Source organism: Malaclemys terrapin, chromosome 11, assembly GCF_027887155.1.
Source record: "Malaclemys terrapin pileata isolate rMalTer1 chromosome 11, rMalTer1.hap1, whole genome shotgun sequence".
Lineage (NCBI taxonomy): Eukaryota > Metazoa > Chordata > Testudines > Emydidae > Malaclemys > Malaclemys terrapin.
Window position 1 is genome coordinate 4,468,545 of NC_071515.1, and position 25,929 is coordinate 4,494,473.

The 25,929-nt window shown below is 42.8% G+C and overlaps 1 protein-coding gene across 30 annotated transcripts in view; it reads right to left on the bottom strand.

The window, feature by feature from the left end:
- The window catches only part of LRRFIP1 (LRR binding FLII interacting protein 1), a 193,116-nt gene that overhangs the window by 105,214 nt on the left and 61,973 nt on the right, over nucleotides 1-25,929 (bottom strand). Inside the window, exon 1 of one of the 30 annotated variants that reach the window (XM_054043415.1) lies at nucleotides 5,673-6,321. The exons of the other annotated variants lie outside the window; for them this stretch is intronic. Coding sequence (XP_053899390.1) covers nucleotides 5,673-5,717 — 45 coding nt within the window. The 5' untranslated portion in view covers nucleotides 5,718-6,321. Of the gene's footprint in view, nucleotides 1-5,672; nucleotides 6,322-25,929 lie in introns of those variants that run through there. 30 annotated transcript variants of the gene reach the window in all.

Consider the following 25,929-nt stretch of genomic DNA (forward strand, 5'->3'; position numbering starts at 1 on the left):
GTAAAGTTGTGACAAATGAGAACTATTGTGTACAATTATATTACTGCACCCAGAGCACTTAAAATCGGTTAACATATGAACAGGCATCACATGTGACACTTCATTCAAGCTGAACTTTACAGAAACATTAAAAACCAGATCACAATGAAGGGTGCAGTACAAGAACTGAAGTAGAGCAGAATGCTATAGTGTGAGAACTCATGAAAATTAAACACTTCCTCCACAAAGAGAGTTTTTTTTTTTTTTTTTGCATTCAAGATGGACTAGATCTCTGTTCGGAAGTGTCTGGCTTAGCTTGCTTGTGTTCAGTTTTCTGCTATAAATATCCTGATTTCCTGTGCATCATGTAAGTAGCAATTTTAATTGCATATTTCTCTCCTGCTGTTTCCTAACTAAGCCAGAACAGGCTTTGCCTCAATGAATTTGGCCCTCCTCCAGTCCAAGCAGATATGCATGTCAAAGATTAACTTGGGTCTAACTTGAGGGGGTGATGATGGGAGAAAGACCCCCAAGTGTGAGGAGGCTGCTGAACTTCACATTAGTGAAATTACTAAAGTGTTGCCAACCCTCATGATTTTGTCATGAGTCTCCTCATAATTGTGCTCCTTAAAGCCCCAGCTCCTGGAGTCAAGTGAATATGTGATTGTTTCAGCCTTCATTGTTAAAGAAAAAGTAAGCAGAAGGCAAATAAAATCAAATTTATTATTTTTATATAATATCATGATCATAAATCCAATTCATGATTTTTGGTGAGCCTGACTCATGATTTTTGAATAGTTGGAGTTTGCAATACTGACAATGACTTTAAAAATATTTTTTTTACAAAAATCTACAAAATGTTACAGTAGTAAAAAGTATGAGTGAAGATTAACACGAGAATCTCAAAGTTTGATGGGAAGAACTTCTCATGGTATTCAAGGTTAAAAGTAACTATTTGCCCCAGGTTAGTCAGCTGATTTGTAGATTATTTCATCCTTCAAACACTGCCAACACCACAGGGGGGGGAATACAGGCCTCTAATATAAGAAATTTATCCAAAACAGACAGGGACACATACAAACGTAACTACTGGAGAAAGAAGCTGAACATTAAATAAAATTTGAAGTCCAGTTACACTTTAAAAAGTTTTTGTATGCTCCTTGTCTGAAAGGTGAAAAAGATGACGTTACCATTTCTGTTAGGCAAATCATGCAAAGGAATAGAGAAGAGTTCCAACGACTGCCTTGGATAAGATAGAGGAAACAGGAGACAATTACTGTGGCAAGGAGGGCACAGAAGCCAGCATTATTACAAAAACTACAGTTTTCTACTGAAGTTGTCCAAAATACAGCAGTAAATGCATACTGTGACATTTCTGAACCATTATAATAGAACGCCTAAATATTTAAGACCACTACAGGCCCTAAAATAGACACACTGCTACAACAGAAAAGTTTGATATTCTTCTCTACCTTACACTCTAAGTTTCTCTACTCTAAATAAAAAACTCAAGTGACCTATTTTTTTTAAATGGAAATAAATCCTATTTAATAGCAGATATTTATCCTACCTATTGTGTTCAACCTCTCCAACATCACCCAGGTACGAAAAGAATCCTGCAGCCTGTAAATCTAGTCAGTTTCTCTAGCTCCAATACAGCATCTTCAACATGCCAATTATTTTTGATTTCACCTGCAGACAAAGGTCACCACTTAATGCCAGGGAACTGAAATTAGGGTTAGTTATCTAGAATTACAGGCGTCTCACCTTCTAAATACCAATACCAATCTAAACCAGAAGTCCAGTTGGAATGATCATCTACAATATTGTATTTACACCCATTTCTAACACTGCCCCGGCAGAGCCAGTATATAATAGAACAATGACTAAGGAAGTTCTCACTTCCTGCCTAAAGCACAGGGAAGTAACATTCAGAAATGTATTTACATCAAGATAAAATTGATGGATTTGATTATGAACGGGTTTCTACGACGCATACCCTGAAGATGTGCATGCATAAAGAAATAGCTCTCTGAAACATGCGGACTTCACTGTTAAATTGGAACTCCTGACAAACAGCCAACAGAGATAGGAAACTATGGATAGCAAGAAACACAACCACAGTGACCTTTGTAATCCCCATGAACGATTCCAGGTATAGAAATCTGGAAACAACTCTCGAGATAAATCATTAAAGCTGTACAATTATCCAAAGAGACTTGATTTTACCAAGGGTCTAATATTCAAAGCCAACAGCATGTGCTTTCTGTGAAGGGGAAGGGTTAAAGAAACAGCTTGTGAGCAGAAACAAGTTGCCTGTAGGAGTTCATTCTTATGCAGATCACGTTATTAAAGCACTAATTAAAACAAACAATCTTACTGAAAGTTCAGTAACCTACCAAAGTGGCAATCTGTATGCAACAGTCACAATATTTTTTCCATCTTGAGAATCAATTTATTCTCACTTTCTGCTTTAAATTACTACTATTATGCTAAGAAATACATATAACAGTTTGTGTTTTGAATGTTTTTCCTGATTAACAGGAAAAAATAATCAGTTTTGCCCCACTGTTTCAAAGTTAAAGGCTTGTTTTCTCCATACTTTATACTGGCCTTCATTCCACTTGTCTATGATATACATTCAATTAGTAAAGTGGAAAAAATAAAGCAACGTAACCAAGGCTTTGCTGTGGATTAGCAGTTTAAAATTTCTCTAGCCAAGTGGTACATTGCTTGTAAAATAACCCATTTCGCTAATCTTCAGCCACAATTACTAGCAACAAGACCAGATATTTTTGTACATTTATTCCCTTTCACCTTTGTTTAATAAGATGCAAATTTAATGAATGGGTTACTCAGTTACTGAAATGAAATTGTCATCACTCCTTCCTTCTCACCAGTGAAGCAATCACGACCTAAATTAAAGAGAGAACTAAACTCCAGCCAGGACCAGACAACGTTGTTTTACATCTGAGTGTCACTGAATGAACAAGATGGATGAGACCAGACGGCTCAGGAAGCAGACCAGCAGTTCCAACTCAACCACACAAGTGGTATTTAAAAAATAAAAATAAAAGACTGTTCATGTATTTAAAGCAAAGTTTTCCAATTTTCCAATAAAATACTTAAAATCTAAATCAGAGCTGTCCCACTGTTTATTAATATTGCCAAATTCGGCAGTGGGTTTTTTAAAAATGTTTTTTAGAAATACTGGAATTGTTCACCCGCAAGAACAGTTTGATTTGTGGAATATTCCTTAATTCTTGACTTTCAACAACAAATCTAGAGAAGTACCCAGGTGACCATACTAATAGGCCTCACCCCTCCAATTCCTTAGTAAATGTTTATCTCAGCTCATAATGCTTCACAAACATCAGCCCCATTGCTAAAGAATGAGCTTCAAGGTACTTGGCATAGCTTATTCACACTATCTGACCCCTGGACCACTGTAGAGCCTGTTTAACTCTTCACCTTTCACCTATATAGACTGCACCAAGAGAAAAATTAAACCAAGTCTCTCCTTCAGCAACCTAATCATGTATAAATGCACTAATTACATTCACTTAACTGTGTGCCAAAAATCCACACCTTAGATATAAGCCCATGAATGCCTGTTTCCATTGTAAATCTTTTGCGCATTGCATGTGCATACAAGGAACTGTTTTGGAACTTCGAACAGTAAGCTAAAACTCTGTTGGCATGTCTGCTCACACACTAAATCAAGCTATAAATGGTTTACATATTTTTCTCTCTTTTTTTTGGCCAAACAAGGAATAGATACTAACTGGCTCTAGGTATTTTCAACTTTTTTTAAACTAGGCCTGAGAAAAATAACGTATTAAAAATATTTAATATTTGAAGTGTTGATATGAAATTTAATTATTGCATTTGGTCAGTAGCAATCGTCTAAAGCTAATGTTTAGAAGGAACAAGTAACAATAGGGACTGACAGCTAGCCCTAGGGCCTCTCACGTTCCTGCTTTATTTTATGTTGTATGAGGCCCAGCACAGAAGCGTTTAGCCTTTCTGATGCTGTGAATCAGTGACTAAGCTACCGTTTAAGCAGGTGGGAGCTCAATCCCCATCTGATTTAAAATGCATTAATTTTTTTATAAAAAAGTCCCACAGGGAAGCTCAAGGAGTGTGAGCTGCCTCAGTGGGGGAGGAGCCCACCTTCGTGTATTGCAAGTGGAAGTCAACTTGGGGATAGACGTTTGGGCTCAGGCTGGCACCTGGGCTCTAGGACCCTGCAAGGTGGAAGGGTCCCAGAGCTTGGGCTGCAGTCCAAGCCCAAATGTCTACACTGTAATTAAATAGCCCCTTAGGCGCATGGGGTTTGAACTGAGTCAGCTGGTATGGGCTAGCCCCGGGGGGAGGGAGGGGGAAGAGAGAGATCTGCAGTGTAGACATACCTTTGGTGTCATTCACACCCACCCCACAGGGAAGCTGCCACCAGTGTCACCAAAAGGCAAGAAACAGGCATAGTGGGGAATAATGCTAGTAATTCAGAGACAAATTAACTTCTCTCTGCAAGGCAAAACCCTTAACTTTTTAAGTAACAACTTAAGTTTAGAGTTACCTCTTACAATCCCCCCTCGCTCTCTGAAAGACTGACTGCAATACACAGGAATACCCATTCTGCTGGCAGCAAGCTGAATATATGCCAAATGTTTCTGTGTACGAGGAGAATCCCTGTTTCTTTTCTTTAAACAAGCTTTTGTATCTGAACACTTTCCTCGTCTGTCTCGTTGAAAGAGCACTCCCAAATGACGCATTTCACATTCAGATGTGTGTCCTTATTGTTTCTCCAAATGTTTGTATTTATACATGTAAAATGTTAACACATAGGAGGCTGACACCAACTACAGTGACAAAAAAAGCTTATGGAGTAGATCAATGGCACCAACAGGCTCAAAAGATTCAAGTTCAAATGAAAAAAAATGGATGAATATCAAGAAAAAAAGTCAAAGGAAAATAATGATGAACATCAACTCTCCTCCCCACTTTACATTCCCTTTTGAGGCTGAAAATCTGAGATGACACACCAACCATTCTTTCTAGTATACCAGCAAAATGCAAGACATACAGTTCTATTAGCTGAAAAGCATTTGAGCTGTACAGAGTTTTTTATTGGCGTTTCCAAGGTAATATTACACTGGCACTTTGCAGAGCCTGGGAAAGAATTGGAATTCCCATAGTTCGTGGGTAAGATCTTTTACCTTATGATAATGATCACACTTCTCACAAATTTCTCTAATTAAATTATATATTGTACATTTTGTATATAGAATAGAAACCTTTTTCTAGAAGTTTCTTTGCTGTATAAAACAGTAACAATGAGTAATATTCAAGAACATTTATATAGTTATTAGAAACATCACAACACAAGCAGGTAAACTGAATTGTTCTTTGTAAAAAGTATAGCTGCAGACTCATGGAATGTGTATTCTCGTGCATAAAGCATAACATTTATATCTAATGTATGTATGCACATTCACTTCCTACTGTACAGAACAGTAAACCACAGCTTCTTAAATGTAATCGGAGACTAACGTGTCAAGCGCACAACAGGCAGTGGAGCTTTGAACAAATACAAATACACCCATTAACTAGTACCTCATTATTAAATTTTAAAGACAGCACAAACAATAGGAGATTTGGAGTAGCAGATTATTTCCCCCCACCCTCCTTACCAGTTTCTGAGCTTCTGGACTGAAGCAGTCTGCTTCCGTTTGCATGGCTGCAAAGTTTGTTATTCAACTTCAGAGCCTTTGAACTTCATACACGAAAAGGGAAACAAAATATCCACCCTACTACTTGCTAGGCTTCTGCTTTATTTACTTAACATCCCAGGAAAGTATTTCTGATCCAGCTTGTCAAGTGTTTGTCCAAACAAACAAGAGGACACTGTCCACCTCTCAAAAATCCTCAAAGTTCTGTCATCGGTGGAATGCAGATCCTGCGCTGCTGACACAGAAGTCCACCTAGGGGAGTGGTCAAGACACAGGGCGAGTCACATAGGTGCTCTAGGGAGCACACAATGAGTCTGTGTGCTTAATAAAGGAATCTTTCCTTCACCGCTTCAGAAAACACAAGCGCAAGCACAGACTTCCTCTCACAAAAAACTTTCAGTTCTTTCAGTTCACAGTTGTATCGACGTTTTCACCTACTCTCCCCACCCTACTTCAAGGGAACTGCAGGACAGTAATAGTTTACAGCTCCACGCCTGTCAGTAACTACAGTTCTTGAGTCAGCAAGCGAGCAGCTGGCTCCAAAGGTGGAGGAAGGCAGACAAGCTGATTTTTCCTCTTGCCTAGGCACAGGACCTTTGACTAAGCAACTGTCGTCATCTGGAAGTTTGCTGCAACATCATTCGATGTTGCTACTCGTCTTGCCACAACCGGCACTATGACACCAAGAACAGGATGTGCTTATTATTGTAGTGTTTTCTATAGCCATCACTTTACAGGCTGTCAAATACAAATAGTTTGTGCTACTTTATGAAGCCCCTTGTGCTACTACTAGCATAAGTTTCATCAAGTGCATTAACATATTTTTAAAATCCAAAAAAATTCTGAGATCCACTTGTAAACAGAATTCTTTTTTGCCTCTTACCCAACTTTTCATACTGTGTGCAGATGTGGTCGTCCCATCTCAAAAAAGGATATATTGGAATCGGAAAAGGTTGTGAAAAGGGCAACAAAAATGATTAAGGGTATGGAATGGCTTCCATCTGAGGAGAGATTAATAAGACTGGGACTTTTTTCAGCTTGGAATAGAGACAACTAAGTGGGGATATGATAGAGGTCTATAAAATCACAACTGGTGTGGAGAAAGTAAATAAGGAAGTGTTATTTACTCCTTCTCATAACACAAGAACTAGGGGTCACCAAATTAAATCAATAGGCAGCAGGTTTAAAACAAACAAAAGGAAGTATTTTTTCACACAATGCACAGTCAACCTGTGGAACTCCTTGCCAGAGGATGTTGTGAAGGCCAAGACTATAACAGGGTTAAAAAAAGAACTAGACAAGTTCATGGAGGATAGGTCCTTCAATGGCTATTAGCCAGGATGGGCAGGGATAGTGTCCCTAGCCTCTGTTTGCTAGAAGTTGGGAATGGGTGACAGGGGATGGATTACTTGATGATTACTGGTACCTATTCTGTTCATTCCCTCTGGGGCACCTGACATTGGCTACAGTTGGAAGACAGGATACTGGGCTAGATGGACCTTCGGTCTGACCCAGTATGGTCGTTCTTATGTTCATAATGTGAAGCAAAAAACCCATCATCAGCAATAACTACACTAAAATAGAGGCCTGTGTTTACATGTCTGCCATCTAGGATATGGACATTACCCAAGCTGCTACTCTGGGTGCATTGAAAGTTTACATTCAGTAATGTAATGTGAGTGGATTCTCACATGTGACCGATGTTCACATCTTGGAAAAATCTAACTGTGAAGAGACTGCCACTTTGGCACAATTACATCAGTATGCTGGCTTTATTTATGTAGATTTTATTTTAAAAAACAGACAGGTAGGGTCATCAATGTTGAATGTGACACAAGGAAAACTTCTGTTCTGTAATGAATAGGAACTTAACTCAAATTGACTAAAAAAGGGAACAAAAAGCAAGGAACGAGGGAGGAGAGGTTGACAGCATTAAAGTTAGAGTTCACCAAAATCTGTATACTACTGGTTAAGGATGAGGGACAAAAGCAGAACAATTAAGAGAATCCTAAACTGTTACTACCTGTACTCTACCCATTTTGGATGGCTCACTTGATGATTACCTGTTCTGTTCATTCCCTCTGAAGCACCTGGCATCGGCCACTGTCAGAAGACAGGATACTGGGCTAGATGGACCTTGGTCTGATCCAGTATGGCCGTTCTTATGTTGGACACCAGCACATTTCATAGTGTTCTAAAACTCCTTAAACACTAAACCAAAACAGAATGTAACGTTTTGTTCCCCCAAACTCAAACCAAATACTAATGCAGATTATCACACTTTTAAATCACTTTCTTTCATATACTCACTGCATTTCTCCAGGCTATCAGGTTGGAATTAAACTGCACATTTCTCTTCTCTCTATCCTATCTGAAAGGTCACCCTGGGCTTATTTTGGTTTAGCAAATTTTTAATTTCTTTATTTTCCTCAGCACTCAGAAATGATCAGGTGAAAGCATATACATAAATATTGGAATGATTATGGGCACATCCCCCAGCATATTTCACCTTTAGTATAATGCTACACACTATTTATAGGTGTAGTAGGACAGATCTATGCATAACAGGCATGTTCAAGTCAACAGCAAAACTCCCATTAACTTTAATGGGGTCAGGATTTCACCTAATGTATGCATGCACACCATCTCCCACAAAGAAAATCACAGGCAGGAAATAGACACGGACCTGAGAATATTATCTAAATCTCAATGGCTATTTTTCAGCTGTTGACTTTTTTGGGGGGTGGGGGAGTTTGTTGTTAATAGAGTTCTCTCTTCTTGGCTCCATTCCTTACATTGCATGGACGAGCAAAATAGGTTGTTACCCAGCAACCAAGCCATTATGTTCCTTCCTGGTCAGCCAGCAAAGGATGGAGAAGCCTGTAGAGGCTCCACCTAGCAACAGAGTTCAATTTTTCCATAAACTCCCAACCTACTGCCAGTCCCAGCCGAAGAACTCAGTAGTTCATGCTGTTCCCATGGTATCATCCCTATAACAGGCAGATTGTTTTCTTAATTCATTTTTAAGTGCATGGAAGACTTTTATATTCACAGGCTAGTACTTCACAGTAATTTTATTCAGTGAGTTCCTGAACACCAACCATGCCCCATTGTTCCAGCAAGGCCAAGCATATTCTATGAGGCTTCCTCCGCAGAAGTGCTCCAAGTATGCATAATTTACAAGCTGCCCTTCAATACTGTCATTTGAAAAGACACCTTCCAAAAAAAAAAAAAATAGCAACTTTGCTTTTTCATAATAGGGCTGCATTGTCCCATCGGAGTAGCAGAATGCTAGAGTTTACAGAACCATACGCCTGCTCCCCTGGGTCTACCAGAACGCTCGTTCATCCAGTGGCATTTGGATCAGCTGATTTGTTGACTCTTCCTTTCACTTTACATTAACTGGCAACTTTCCGTAAGAGGGTTAAATTATAGAACGGGGAATATCAACATTGTATAATCGTAAATCAGGGAATTTTCAAAGTACCACTTACCCTATGTTTTTCCCCTGAATTTGACTATGATCTAAGGACAGACTGGAGACCAAAACCACCACACATGGTGAGCAATCAATGCTGTTTGTACTTCAAATATTTCTTCCAGTTTAAGATATTTCCTGACTATTTTTCAGAAAATGCAAGAACATTCCATTAAAATTTTCAAACCAAGAGAAACTTTTGAAGTGTACCCTTCAAGGGAGAGAATTTTTGGAAATCAATTCAAGTTGCTCTTATAACTGTAAATATTAAATCAGAAATTGTTTAATTCTGCCAATGAGAATGCTGTTACTAGCACCAACTTTCTCTTCAACAGGCGTCGTCCTCAATAGGGATGTAGAAAGAAATTTCAGGTGCTAGGTAGCTCAGTATATTACTACACTTTTTTCCCTATTCAAGTCCTCTTTTGGCCATACATTATATGGAGATGGAAGGAACCTTGAAGGTCATCAAGTCCAGTCTCCTGCCTTCACAGCAGGACCAAGTACCATCCCTGATGGATTTTTGCCCCAGATCCCTAAATGACACCCTCAAGGATTGAGCTCACAACCCTGGGTTTAGCAGGCCAATGCTCAAACCACTGAGCTAACCCTCCCTCCACACACTTTATTTAGGATTGCTTTGGGAGACCACCAAACAGCTTCAGCTAAAGAAACATCCCAGTCTGCCACCCAGCTTTGGTGGGCAGCTGACTGCATGCAGTACCTTGCCTAAGATTCTACACTGGATATAGAAGAACAGGAGTACTTGTGGCACCTTAGAGACTAACAAATTTATTAGAGCATAAGCTTTCGTGGATCCGAAGAAGTGGGCTGTAGTCCACGAAAGCTTATGCTCTAATAAATCTGTTAGTCTCTAAGGTGCCACAAGTACTCCTGTTCTTTTTGCGGATACAGACTAACACGGCTGCTACTCTGATACACTGGATATGTTTGCTTCCATGTGCAAATCACCGTGCTACCTGGTTACTTGAGAAAATCCCTCTTTCCCTATGATCAGTCATGCATGTTAAGGCCTGCTGTGGACTCATGGGATATAATTCAAGAACCAGTAGCAGTGTGTTTTCAGCAGAGAACCATTCCCAATGGCACTTGTAGTTTAACAGAGCTGGCAGCTTTCAGGGGTTGGGTTGAGATTTTATACACAGGTTGCAAGACTCGTACTGTTTAAAGTTGCAAATGGGTCAACGTATCGGATTTGTCTATCCCATGTTGATTATACAATTTAATTATTAAAATATGAAGCACTCAGATATTGTGACAAAAGGTGTTGCATATCAATGTCCGTGTAAGTAATCAAATAGAAGGACTAGATGCTAGAAATATAAAGGTACCTTTACACCCCAGAGCTTTTTAAATCTATGAAAACTCATCCCCACCTCTCAACCACACCTAAAAAAATTAAGGTGTTGTGAAGAGAAAGAAATGGCTTATGAGATTCTGTAAGTAAACAAGCTAAAACACAATTTGGAACGCTTGGGTGGCCTGTCCCCAGGGTTTGCAAAGTCCAAGCTGGTTCATGTTGCTTGGCCATGAGTCAAACTACTCAACTGCCACAGGTTGATGGTGGTGGTGGTTGTAATGTTAGTACAGTACAGACCCGTTTATGTGTGGATGTCAGGAGTCAAGCCGTCACCACCACGTGTTAACGGACCGCAGGTTAAGAGGGCATGCTGAAATATCTAAAGATATAGATATAGATATATATACACACACACACACACGTACGTATAATTATCTAGGATTACATACGTATTCACAGCATCCCAAATACTGCAGGCCTATCTGTTAATAGCGCTTTGCAAGAATATAAATTCAAATGTGTAATCTAATAAAAACATTACTACTACTACACAGGGGTGAAAGTAACTCAGGACACTTACCGGTACGGGGCTGGGGCGGCTCTGGCCCCCGGAAGGGGCGGGGACTCAGGCAGAAGGGGCAGGGGTAGGGGTCAGCATCCCCCAGCCAGCCCTTCCAGGCCTCCTGGTCCGTGGTGATTTAAAGGGCCTGGGGCTTCGGACGCCGCTGCTGTGGTAGCGGCGTCCAGAGCCCCGGGCCCTTTTAAATCGCCAGCCCTAGGGTAGCTGCTCTCTTCCCTCTCCCCCTCCCACCCCGTCAGAGGTCGAGGGGGGGCAAAAGTGGCAGGGACCTTAAAGTGCTGCAGGGTCCTTTGCTGCGGCAGCACTTTACCGCCGACGGGATGGGGGGTGGGGGAGAAGGGGCAGCAACGTTAAAGACGTACCACACTTTTCCGCTCCACACTTCCTGTCGATTTCTAGGTCAGTGAGTTAGTGAGCAAATCTGTAGCGCTACATGGCAAGTTCCTGTACCGCATGTTAAATAGGTAGCACTGGGAGGCATGGCGCTGCCGCGTGTTAAGCAGCTTCACGCGTAAACGGGTCTGTACTGTAAACTGGAGACAAATTGTTTGCTAGAGACTTGGACAAAATCCACTGACCAGTGGCTTGGTCACATTCACTGGAAAGTGGGGGTTGGCTAAACTATCAATTTTTCCAGAAATTACATTTGTTTTAAAAATGTTTGTAGCCTTTATGATTGCAAAGATAACCATCTAAAGTAACTGATGCAGTGTGGTCTTCTGGGGTCTGGAGACTGCTTCAGAAAGATGAGGCAGTAGCATATTCCTTCTAATTAGCAAATTATGCAAAAAAGACTCTCCAAGAAAGGATCTGGCTAAGACACCTGGGTAGGAATCCAAGCAACTGTTATTTCCCAGCAACTGGAGATGATATGGGGAGAGAGAAGTTACTGAACTATTACACTGGGGAATTTTTGCAGGACTCCTGTTTTCAAATTTGTAACTAGTCAGTCAGGGGTCCATTTTTTCAACACATTCATTTGCTACACCTGTAAGAACCCAACTTGCAAAAGGACAAATTAAATAAATGAGAGTGAACTTTATTAAATATAGAAAGACAGTTACGGAAAAAGCCTAATGCTCACACCAGAAGTGTGCTTGCCTACAATGCCAACCCAATGCAGCCCAAAGAGAAAGCTAACAGTGCAGCCCCTTCAGTACAAGTGAAACGTTATTTGTAGACTCACAAAAACAGAAACAAAAAGGGAGCTGTCACTTTTCTTCATAAGCCTACAAGAGCAGCAGCATTAGTAATAATTAACTAGAAAAGCAGCAGTAAAGTTAAAAGGATCAGGAAGCTAGCACAGGTATTAATCAAAGGATACAGAAGACATCTTTCCCCCTCCCCTGTGGAATATATCAGAGTATTGCACATGCATATGATTTGCAGTTCCACAGAAACATACTGCATGCTATATATACACACATGTGAATATGGAACCTAAACCCTAAACATCAAACTCCATGGGACTGAAACCGGAAGGGACTTGAAACGCCCAAGTGAATCATGAAAGAGCTCCTGTGTGAACTGGAAACAGGAGTACGGTAGAAGGTCCATAAAGTTTTCTATAAAGAATGTCAGAATCATTGCTAGCACAAACAAATGCCAATGAAGTTTGGCCTCTAAGTTAGGGCACACCCAGGCATTTTTGTCTCCATGGTATGATGTGTCTCACCAGACCAGGGAGTCCGTTTTTCAAATCAGCAGGAAAGTTGGGCTTCGGGTAGGAGCAGATAAAAGCAAACCATGCATAAAAAAACCTGAGCATGTCAAAAACTTTGGGGACTCTATTATACAATCAACCCCACCCAATCCAGCCAAAACAATACGATTAAGAACTTCTTTGTTGTGGTAACCAGTGAAGTAACATTATCACAAATCACCTTGGAGCATTTCATTTCAATTCAGTATAACTTCTTATTCTGGATAGGAATGTTTGCAATCTTATAAATTCCTTTGACAAAGCATACTACTCGGAGACAAAGATATACCCCCATCTATTACCTATTAGAGCCTTACCAAAAAGCCAACAGAAACCTGTTATACCCTAGTCACAGTGTAACTCCTCAGAAAGACAAAACCTTCTAGTTTAAGGTACATTATTGCAGCATCAGTAGAGCATTCAAGCTGGGGTCTTAATATGACATGTGAATGTGTATTCTTTTTTGCAGAATACTGTCTGTTGAGACACCTGTCTCATCACTTAAAAGAGAAAATGAAGTTATTTCAAAGTAAGTTATTTTAAAAGACACACATTTTCAAAGTCTGAGGAAAGGACATCTAATTAAAAACTCAGCTTTTTGCTTTGACTCTTAATACAAACAAACATTTTTTAACACTGGGCCAAACAGAAAAAAAACTTTTTTGCATACCTTTCCCTGCCTCATTTACCTGTGAAATTTGTACAGAATGTCTAGAACAGAGATGATATTCTAATTTAATTTAGAGGACCAATACAAGTTCTCATAACATCAGTAAAATTCCAATATGATGTTATACTTCTACTGCGGTTCTAAAGCAGAACTGTGATTTGTAGTTTTGATGTTCTTTAAAATACAAGTCTCATTTTCTGATGGACAGAATGGATAGAAAATACTTCACACTGAAAGAGTTGGACAGAGTTTAACTGAAACAATTCTATCTGTGGCTCAAGTAGTGCCTTTAATTAACATTTTATCCTGTTCTCATGGCATTTAAGAGTGTGTCTATATTAGTGCTTTGAGAAATACCCTTTTCTGAGGCACAGTTATGCAGAAAGCTAGTTTATTTTCTATGCCACGACCCCACTTCATCATTACTCTCTGCAATGGGCACAATCTGGCATCCTTACAGTTCAGCTGGCAAGGATTACAAGAGCTCCTTGTAAACGGTAACCAAGGAAATGAACTCAAGTATATACAGCTAAATGCTTCTTTGGAAAACAATGTTCAATTTTCATCCTCAAAGTGTACCGCCAGTATTAACAGATTATTTTCTATGGAGGCTAACCTGAGACAAAGCAAGAAAGAGGAAGGAAACCACTGAAAGGCATTAAGTACTTCTCAGTTGCTCTGAAATCAGACTAGCTGACATCATGCTAACTGGGGAAATTTAAGGGTACACCTACACTAACCAAAAAACCCCAAACCAACCCACAGCAGCAAGTCTCAGGGGCTGGGTCAACTGACTCAGGCTCACAAGGGTCATGCAACAGGACTAAAAATAGCAGTACAGACATTCCTGCTCAGGCTGGACCTTGGATTCGGAAACCTGGTAGAGGGGTGGGTCTCAGAGCCTGAGCAGGAACACTGCTATTCTTAGCCACGTAGAGTGAGCCCCATAAGCCCAAGTCGGTTGACCTGGACTCAGACTCGCTGCCATGGGAGGTATTTTTAGGATTTTAACATTTGTGTCTATGGAAAGTTAGGCTTTTTATTTTTAAAAAGGAGCAATAGTTAAAGAAGGGCTTGTCTAGCCAAATGACTAGATGTACTCATTCCTACAATCCTTGGCTCCTTTGCTTAATAAAAATATACCAGCTGCTAAAGGTAAGATCTCTTGAAAACAACAAATGAAAAGAGGTGGTATTCATACAGGGCTTCAACTGCAGATGGCTTTCATTAATATGCATTATTCACTGAGAGATGTCATCCCACAAATGACCAAACTACACGAGAATCAACATTTAAGTAGAAGTGGGATTCCATTCAAACAAAAAGATAGACGCTACCTTTGCCTGTAGTGGATTTCTCTTCTTTGCTGGGTAGCCCAGTTCAGTATCTGAGTACTCCTTGGCCTTACTTCAAACCCTACTTGTTTTGCACTACAAACCATATTGATAACTTCCCCAATGGCAGTTTGAAAATCAGAACGGAAGGAGTGTCTGCTCAGCAGAGCCCCATAAGTGGAACAGCGGAGATGTTCACTTCAATCCTAACAATGATTTGCAAAGCTATCTGGGAAAGTGTGACAAAAGTCCACTAGGAATATCCCTGGCCCTAGAAAGTACAGTACTACTAAACCTTCACTTTCATAAGCACTTCACTGCTTTGCATATTCAATAAAACAAAAGGCCAACCAAAGCACCAAGAACAATAAAGGTCAATTTTGAGTAGTCCACTATCTTGTCTCAATTCCATATATAATGGTAGTTTCAGCAGAAATAAATTTGGCCTTGTTTATCACACAATCATTTTATGATTTCAATGAGGAAACTGACAAAACTCTACAGAAAGCTCATTTGCCAACACTGACAAATCTTGAAACACGTCACAATGAATTGGCAGTTGAATTCAAGAAAAACAGTTCAATTCTTACCAGGTTTGGAAAAGTTAAAAATCAAGAAACTCAATCCTCAAGTCTCAAACCTCCAGAATAGGTATTAAGATGAATGTGTGCCTCTGAGCAGAGGTTTTGCTGAACACTGCAGTGGGAAAACACACCTTTCACAAAACATTTCCTTATTATTATTAATCAGTCACACAGTATGGAAGTGTGGTGAGGGTCCGGATGGTGCACTTCTTTGTACATGAAAGAATTATCCTTACATTCTCTTCATGCAAGAGTTCAGAACTTAATCACCTCTCCCTGCCTTTTTTTTTTTTTTTAAAAAAAACCTCTTAAGATGCCAAACATTTATTTTTTTAAACATGGGCAGTCAAGGGTACAGAACTAGCTGTTCTGGAATGCCTATGGAGCAGTTTAAGTCATCTACATTTAAAGCTTGAATGTTTTTGGCCTTATAGCTCAACATTTTGAATATCCAAGGCCACAGATTGAGGGTGGGAGAAAAACATACTAATGATACACAATTCTCACCTGAACATCGCTTGCTTCAGGGGAAAAAAATTCCCTAAGCTATTGCCAGAAGATACAAGTTTTAGAGAAAGAATTTAAGCACAGGACTGGGAGACAGAAACTCCTGATTCTGACAGACTCTCGCAGCCTTCAGCAAGTCACTTAACCATAGGTGAAAACGACTATTGATGTAAATTGATCAATTATTTTTTGAGCAGTTTGACAATTTTCCCCCCACTATTCTCTCCAAATATCCCAACTCCATGGGCTTTAGCAGTCGGAATGTGGTCTAGGTGGCCTGGCTCAGAACCTCTTCCCTACCCTGTACGTCAGAGAAATGAGGAGTTTGTAACCTACTTCAGTGGCTTGTCTCAGCTTCCTGGACTTCTACTGCTGTGTTGTTCTCCCGGCAGCCCAGATAGACAGTTTATGCACCTTGTTTGCCCTGCAGCCTAGCCGTGAGCTGGACTCCATCTCTGACTCCCCACTCCCATGCTACCATGGCTCCATGGAACAGTACAGAGAGTATGCACTGCAATCCAAATAATCTACTGTGGAGGAGACTGGAGAGAGAAGTAAGGTCCAGCAGGTCCAGGAGACAAACCGTTAAAAAACCCAGTGCAGCAAAATGGCCATGGCAAAAATACTCAATTTTGTGCAATCTTGGGAAAAGGCCAAATCCCACAGACACCGAAGCAGAGTCACAAATATTAGTAGGGGCACACTGCCTCCAACTGGAAGGACATCAACTTGTTGGGATTGCCTCCACTTGGTCAAACATGATAACTTGGGGAAAACCACGCACAGTGAGTTTTCCCTTCACCTTCACATGACCGATATTTAAATCTAAAACTATCATTCAGGGCTTAGAGTCTGAAACAGGTCTTTTCTCCTCATAAGTGCTGCACAACTCCATCATAGGGAATTTGTAAGCAGCAATGCAGAAACAGACTTCAGCTTTAAGCCCTGTCTGCATTCCATCTGGCAGAGGGCCAATGCTGTATCAACTAACTACATTTAGGTCACTTCTTCAAATGACTTTTTCTCAAAATAGCTCTAGGTCAGTAACATGCTACTCCCGCTAGAGAAGAATTTGAACATAACCCTATGGATGTCATTTAGAGAAGCACAGAAATCTGTGTACATCTCTCTCAGTAAGGATTCAGATAAATTAAACCTCACATTTTCTCTCCTTCAGAGCATGATTAATATAAATAAAATTCAGACATTTACATTTTTCCCAAACCTTGACAACGGCTGAATCATTTTAGTTGAAAAAAAATCAGGCTTAGGCAGACACCCAGGATGGAAAATTTCATCCCAAACAGTTAAAAACTTAAAACGTTGTCTAAGGCCTGGTCTACACTACGGGTTTAGGTCGACTTTAGCAGCGTTAAACCGAATTAAGCCTGGACACGTCCACACAACGAAGCCCTTTCTTTCGACTTAAAGGGCCCTTTAAACCGGTTTCTTTACACCACCTCCGACGAGGGGATTAGCGATAAAACCGGCCTTTGCGGGTCGGAATTGGGGTAGTGTGGACGGAATTCGATGTTATTGGCCTCCGGGATCTATCCCACAGTGCTTCATTGTGACCGCTCTGGACAGCGCTCTCAACTCAGATGCACTGACCAGGTAGACAGGAAAAGACCCGCGAAGGTTTGAATTTCATTTCCTGTTTGCCCAGCGTGGAGAGCACAGGTGACCACGCAGAGCTCATCAGCACAGGTAACCGTCATGGAGTCCTCCCAGGATCGCAAAAGAGCTCCAGCATGGACCGAACGGGAGGTACGAGATCTGCTCGCCATATGGGGAGATGAAGCAGTGATAGCTGAACTCCGTAGCAGTAAAAGAAATGGAAAAGTATTAGAAAAGATCTCCAAGGCCATGAAGGACCGAGGCCATAACAGGGACACACAGCAGTGCCGCGTGAAAATTAAGGAGCTACGGCAAGCTTACCACAAAGCCAGAGAAGCAAACGGAAGGTCCGGGGCAGAGCCGCAAATTTGCCGCTACTACGCGGAGCTGCATGCGATCCTAGGGGGTGCAGCCACCACTACCCCAACCGTGTGCTATGACTCTCTCACTGGAGAAACACACAGGGAAGACGGTTCGGGGAACGAGGAAGATGACAATGGAAGTACTGTAGGTAGCTCACAGCAGCAAGGAAGCGGAGAAACCGGTTTCCCCAACAGCCAGGATATGTTTGTGACCCTGGACCTGGAACCAGTAACCCCCGAACTCACCCAAGACCCTCAGGGCACACAGGAGACCTCTGGTGAGTGTAACTTTGTAAATATTTGTAAACATTACAAAAAAAAAAGCAAGCAAGTCTGTTAACGTGTATGGGGATGGAGCGGAAATCCTCCAGGGACATCTCCAGAAAGCTCTCCTGGTTGAAATGGGGTGATTTTATTAAGGGGGACATTCAGAGGCGCCCGTTCCTGCTCTTCTGACCAGAAATGTTCCCCGCTGTTAACCACGCGGTGGGGGGAGGGGTGAAGTGATCATCCCAGAGAATCGTGTGTGGCGGGGGGGGTGGGGGGGGTGGTTTACTTGTGTTTGTGCCGCATGTTAACCGGGAAACCGCAGCCCCCTCCTTTTACATTGAATCCCCATTTTAAATGGGCAACCCAATTCATCCTTGATATGGGAAATGCGCTGCTGTTTGCAACCTTTCCCGCATGTTAAGAAGGTTAAAAAAGCCAAAACACTGTGGCCTACGATGGCTGCCTGCAAGCCGAAATATGCGACCTTGTAATGAAAGAGTGTACCCATTGTTCCCTAAAATGTGTCTTTTTTAACCACCTCTCCCTTCTCCTCCGCCAGCTGCAAATGTTTCTCCTTTGCAGAGGCTCGTGAACATTAGAAAGAGAAAACGTAGGACGAGGGACGAGATGTTCACGGAGCTGCAGATGTCCGCCCAGGCTGATAGAGCACAGCAGAATGCGTGGAGGCAGTCAATGTCGGAGATGAGAAAAGCCCAATATGAACGAGAGGAGAGGTGGCGGGCTGAATCGCGGGAAGAACAGAGCAAGTGGCGGGCTGAAGACGATAGGTGGCGTCAGCTTGCAGACAGACGGCAAGAGGCAATGCTCCGTCTGCTGAAGCATCAAAGTGATATGCTCGAGCATATGGTTGAGTTGCAGGAAAGGCAGCAGGAGCAGAGACCGCCGCTACAGCCCCTGTGTAACCAACAGCCCTCCTCCCCAAGTTCCATAGCCTCCTCACCAAGACGCCCAAGAACACGGTGGGGGGGCCTCCGTCCACCCAGTCACTCCACCCCAGATGATCGCCCAAGCATCAGAAGGCTGGCCTTCAATAAGAGTTAAAAGTTTTAAAATGCAGTGTGTCCTTTTCCATCCCTCCTCCCCCACCCATCCCAGGCTACCTTGGCAATTATCCCCCTACCTCTGTAAGGAACTAATAAAGAATGCATGAATGTGAAAAAACAATGACTTTATTGCCTCTGCAAGCGGGAGGGGAGGGTGGGGTGGGGTGGTTGGTTTACAGGGAAGTAGAGTGAACCGGGTCGGGGGGGGGGGGGGTTGGAGGGTTCATCAAGGAGAAACAAACAGAAGTTTCACACCGTAGCCTGGCCAGTCACAAAACTCGTTTTCAAAGCTTCTCTGATGCGCACCGCGCCCTGCTGTGCTCCTCTAACCGCCCTGGTGTCTGGCTGCGCGTAATCAGCGGCCAGGCGAGTTGCCTCAACCTCCCACCCCGCCATAAATGTCTCCCCCTTACTCTCACAGATATTGTGGAGCGCACAGCAAGCAGCAATAACAATGGGGATATTCTTTTCGCTGAGGTCTGAGCGAGTCAGTAAGCTGCGCCAGCGCGCTTTTAAACGTCCAAATGCACATTCCACCACCATTCGGCACTTGCTCAGCCTGTAGTTGAACAGGTCCTGACTACTGTCCAGGCTGCCTGTGTACGGCTTCATGAGCCATGGCATTAAGGGGTAGGCTGGGTCCCCAAGGATCACGATAGGCATTTCAACATCCCCAATGGTCACTTTCTGGTCCGGGAAGAAAGTCCCTTCCTCCAGCTTTCGAAACAGAGCAGAGTTCCTGAAGACGCGAGCATCATGTACCTTTCCTGGCCATCCCACGTTGATGTTGGTGAAACGTCCCTTGTGATCCACCAGGGCTTGCAGCAGCATTGAAAAGTACCCCTTGCGGTTTACGTAGTCGGTGGCTTGGTGCTCCGGTGACAAGATAGGGATATGGGTTCCGTCTATGGCCCCACCACAGTTTGGGAATCCCATTTCAGCAAAACCATCCACTATTGACTGCACGTTTCCCAGAGTCACGACCCTTGCTATCACCAGGTCTTTCATTGCCCTGGCAAATTGGATCACAGCAGCCCCCACCGTAGATTTGCCCACTCCAAATTGATTCCCGACTGACCGGTAGCTGTCTGGCGTTGCAAGCTTCCACAGGGCTATCGCCACTCGCTTCTCAACTGTAAGGGCTGCTCTCATCTTGGTATCCTGGCGTTTCAGGGCAGGGGAAAGCAAGTCACAAAGTTCCATGAAAGTGGCCTTACGCATGCGAAAGTTTCGCAGCCACTGGGAATCGTCCCATACCTGCAGCACGATGCGATCCCACCAGTCTGTGCTTGTTTCCCGGGCCCAGAATCGGCGTTCCACGGCATCAACCTGCCCCAGTGACACCATGATTTCCACATTGCTGGGGCCTGTGCCTTGTGAGAGGTCTATGTCCATGTCAATTTCCTCATCACTCTCGTCGCCGCGCTGCAATCGCCTCCTCGCCTGGTCCGGGTTTCGCCTTGGCATGTTCTGGCTCTGCATATACTCCAGGACAATGCGCGTGGTGTTCATAGTGCTCATAATTGCCGCGGTGATCTGAGCGGGCTCCATGATCCCAGTGCTAGCTATGGCGCCTGGTCAGAAAAAAGGCGCGAAAGTAGTATCTGATGGACCAGGAGAAGGAGGGCGGGAGGGAGGGAGGGCCGAGTGACGACATGGCGTACAGGTACAGGAACAGGGAGAAACACAAACAACTGTCACACAGAATGGTCCCCCCAAAGATTAAACTGGAAACCCTGGGCTTAGCAGGCCGTTGATTTCACGGAGGAAGGGGAAGCAAATGAACACAGAACAAATCTATTTTTTACATCTTAAGGTGGCAGCCGATGGTGCAGCATGAGTGACAGCCATACCAGTATGACGACGATGGGTACCAATCATAATATACCATCATCTGCCAAAAGGCAAGGGGCTGCTGCTGTGTAGCAATGCAGCCCCACGTCTGCCAGCCCCACGTCCGCCAGCACCCAGCATCGCCCTCGGCCTCTTCTGGGTGCTTAGCAGACAATACTGGGCAATTGGCAGAAAATAGTATATTACGACTGGTAACCATCATCATCAAAACAGTAGCATGTCTGCCCAGGTGGCCATGATTGACAGCCATACCAGTATGACGATGACGGGTACCAGTCATAATATACCATCGCCTGCAAGGGGCTGGTGCAATGCAGCCCTACGGCTGCCAGCCCCACGACTATCACTCATGCTACACCGTCTACCGCCAAAAGGCAGTTAGCAGCTGCTGCTGTGTAGCAATGCAGTCCCACGTCTGCCGGCACCCAGAGGACATATGGTGACGGTGAGCTCAGCTGAGCTGAGCGGGCTCCATGTTGTCTGCACAGGTAACCCAGGTAACCCAGGTAAAAAGGCACGAATCTATTGTCTGCCGTTGCTGTGACGGGGGAGGGAGGGGCCTGACGACATGTACCCAGAACCGCCCGCGACACTGTTTTGCATCATCCGGGCATTGGGATCTCAACCCAGAATTCCAAGGGGCGGCAGAGACTGCGGGAACTGTGGGATAGCTGTGGGATAGCTACCCATAGTGCAATGCTCCGGAAGTCGACGCTAGCCTCGTACTGTGGACGCGGTCCGCCGACTAGAGCACCTAGAGCATTTTATTGTGTGGACACACACAATCAGCTGTATACAACCGATTTCAATAAAACCGGCTTCTATAAATTCGAACTAATTTCGTAGTGTAGACATACCCTAAGTAACTCACACCACATTCTTATAATAAACAGTATTGGGCAACGTTAACTTACTCTTAACATTGCTAACTGCGCTGCCTAGAATACAAAGCATACTGGTTTGTAGTAGACTGTACACCTAATGGTTTCCTACATGTTCTCTTTTCAACCCACTTTTTAAAAAGAAACAAATACTTTATAAAATATTGGAGAAGCTGATCTTCATAAGCCATCACAAAGATTGTATCTGCACTCTTCTGGGTTCTCCCTCAACGTAAACTGCTACAAAATGTAGCTAGGTTAATTTATTTTAGCTAAACAGTAAGACGTCTTTTTAGAAAGGAAAAAAAACCTAAAAATATTCCAAAAGCATCAAATAAAAAGGAAGGTGTATGTTGCGGCGTGTTTTTTGTTTGTTTTTAATTAGGATTATAACTACTGCATTTGTACTCCATGACAGTGTTCATACAATGCAATATGGAATTTGTTCCAAACTTTGCACTGCTCAACAGACAGCCTTCTAGCTGATAAACAGCCAGTGCTGCTGGGTTCCAAAGATGAGGACCCAACTACCTGTGATTCTTAGCTGAAAACATGGTGGCTGTGATGGAAAACTGAAGAATTTTGGGGAGGACAAAATTGGGGTCCAGCAGAGCTGGCTGTATTTTAAAGACTCCTTATTGCGGTTGCAGGAACAAACCATCCCGATGTGTAGAAAGAATAGCCAAGCTGGTCGCCTGCCATATTTACTAAACAGTGAAATCCTTGCTGATCTTAAATGCAAAAAAGAAACTTACAAGAAGTGAAAGATTGGACAAATGACCAGGGAGGAGTATAAAAATATTGCTCAGGCATGCAGGAGTGAAATAAGGAAGGCCAAATCACACTTGGAGTTGCAGCTAGCAAGAGATGTTAAGAGTAACAAGAAGGGTTTCTTCAGGTATGTTAGCAACAAGAAGAAAGTCAAGGAAAGTGTGGGCGGCTTACTGAATGAGGGAGGCAACCTAGTGACCGAGGATGTGGAAAAAGCGAATGTACTCAATGCTTTTTTTGCCTCTGTCTTCACGAACAAGGTCAGCTCCCAGACTGCTGCACTGGACAGCACAATATGGGGAGAAGGTGACCAGCCCTCTGTGGAGAAAGAAGTGGTTCGGGACTATTTAGAAAAACTGGACGTGCACAAGTCCATGGGGCCAGATACGCTGCATCCGAGGGTGCTAAAGGAGTTAGCGGATGAGATTGCAGAGCCATTAGCCATTATTTTTGAAAACTCATGGCGATCAGGGGAGGTCCCAGATGACTGGAAAAAGGCTAATGTAGTGCCCATCTTTAAAAAAGGGAAGAAGGAGGATCCGGGGAACTACAGGCCAGTCAGCCTCACCTCAGTTCCTGGAAAAATCATGGAGCAGGTCCTCAAGGAATCAATTATGAAACACTTAGAGGAAAGTGATCAGGAACAGTCAGCATGGATTCACCAAGGGGAAGTCGTGCCTGACTAACCTAATTGCCTTCTGTGATGAGATAACTGGCTCTGTGGATGAGGGGAAAGCAGTGGATGTGTTATTCCTTGACTTTAGCAAAGCTTTTGATACGATCTCCCACAGTATTCTTGCCGCCAAGTTAAAGAAGTATGGGCTGGATGAATGGACTGTAAGGTGGATAGAAAGCTGGCTAGGTCGTCGGGCTCAATGGGTAGTGATCAATGGCTCCATGTCTAGTTGGCAGCCGGTTTCAAGCGGAGTGCCCCAAGGGTCGGTCCTGGGGCCAGTTTTGTTTAATATCTTTATTAATGATCTGGAGGATGGTGTGGACTGCACTCGCAGCAAGTTTGCAGACGACACTAAACTAGGAGGTGTGATAGATACACTAGAGGGTAGGGATCGGATACAGAGGGACCTAGACAAATTAGAGGATTGGGCCAAAAAAAGCCTGATGAAGTTCAACAAGGACAAGTGCAGAGTCCTGCACTTAGGACGGAAGAATCCCATGCACTGCTACAGACTAGGGACCGAATGGCTAGGTAGCAGTTCTGCAGAAAAAGATCTAGGGGTCACAGTGGACGAGAAGCTGGATATGAGTCAACAGTGTGCTCTTGTTGCCAAGAAGGCTAATGGCATTTTGAGCTGTATAAGTAGAGGCATTGCCAGCAGATCGAGGAACGTGATCGTTCCCCTTTATTCAACATTGGTGAGGCCTCATCTGGAATACTGTGTCCAGTTTTGCACCCCACACTACAAGAAGGATGTGGAAAAGTTGGAAAGAGTCCAGCGGAGGGCAACAAAAATTATTAGGGGTCTGGAGCACATGACTTATGCGGAGAGGCTGAGGGAACTGGGATTGCTTAGTCTCCAGAAGAGAAGAATGAGGGGGGATTTGATAGCAGCCTTCAACTACCTGAAGGGGGGTTCCAAAGAGGATGGAGCTCGGCTGTTCTCAGTGGTGGCAGATGACAGAACAAGGAGCAATGGTCTCAAGTTGCAGTGGGGGAGGTCTAGGTTGGATATTAGGAAACACTGTTTCACTAGGAGGGTGGTGAAGTACTGGAATGGGTTACCTAGGGAGGTGATGGAGTCTCCTTCCTTGGAGGTTTTTAAGGCCCGGCTTGACAAAGCCCTGGCTGGGATGATTTAGTTGGGAATTGGTCCTGCTTTGAGCAGGGAGTTGGACTAGATGACCTCTTGAGGTCCCTTCCAACCCTGATATTCTATGATTCTATGACAGAGGGTGAGGATTAAGTGGAGAGCAGTAGTGGTGTCAAGACTCAAGACCAAGGACAGGGGTTAGTGTTAGTAGTATAAAGATGGAAAGAAGAATATCTAATAAGTAACACTATCTATTGTCTGATAGGTGGAAAATACATATACACAACAGAGAGGACATGAAGGTTCTAAAGTTAAATCTATAAAGTTTGCATTTCAGGAAAACTTTCTTTTTGCAAATTATTATTTTGGGGCTTTTGAATACCATTTTTCTCTCCAGAGAACAAAATACACAGCAGTCACAATAGATCTGAAAGCTAATCACAGCTGCATGATCCACAATCAGTGCAAATCAACAGTTAATTTACAGGACCTACCTTATGTTCAATTTTTGCTTCAAGAGAAATATTAGGATAATAATATACAACAGATAATGTAAGTTAGTTAACACATTAAGGAGTCTGCAGTCTCATTAATTTGTTAGCGCTTCATTAAATCATATTGAACAAAGAAAAAACTGGACTGTATTTTGATTCCCTGCTCTTGTGTTGTGTGCTGAATCTCCAGCTATTTGTTTGTGGATTTACTTGTGTTAATGGCTCTACTGCATGTGCTCTTGCCAATTTACTCTTGAACAGCTTCAACTAACAGAACTTGCAACAAAAACTCTGTTTAAGAGGAGAAATGTTATTGGCTACCTATGAACCCAGACGTTGCTATTACTGTTGCTACCAAACAAACTAACTGGTTATTTCCTACCACACATTCACCCACAGGCACGCAACATACACAGCACAAGCATCAGCAAAACTCCTTCAACTGTGCAGCATACATACAAAAGTAAAGCCAGTTATTGGTACAAATTACTAGAAACCAAAGACAATTTATCTTGACTGTGCTCTGGGTGAAGTAATCACAATGACCAAATTTGGGCCTTATTATAAACAGTGGTATTTCATCTGTCCTCTGTACAATATAAACACAAGTTGGGACAGGCTTGTGTGTGTTCCAGAACTGGGTTCACGCAAGCATCTCTCTACATGGACAAAGAATTCTACATGTGTCTCCCCCTTCCTGACCCACATAAACAGATGAATCATTTTCAGAGGAACATTACAAGCAGGGGTCTGGCCCTTCACTCAGGTCATTGCAAGACCATTTATCAGTAGAGTCCAGAGACAGTGAGGGTCTAAATATTAGTTACAATTCCAACATCACGTCCAGGAGAACCTGTCTTTTTAAAATAAATCCCTACTGTTGTGGTTTTACACATGAGGTGAATTTGGGTCTGTACTGAAAGCAAATAGTTTTTATTTCTTCACATAATAGCTGCTACT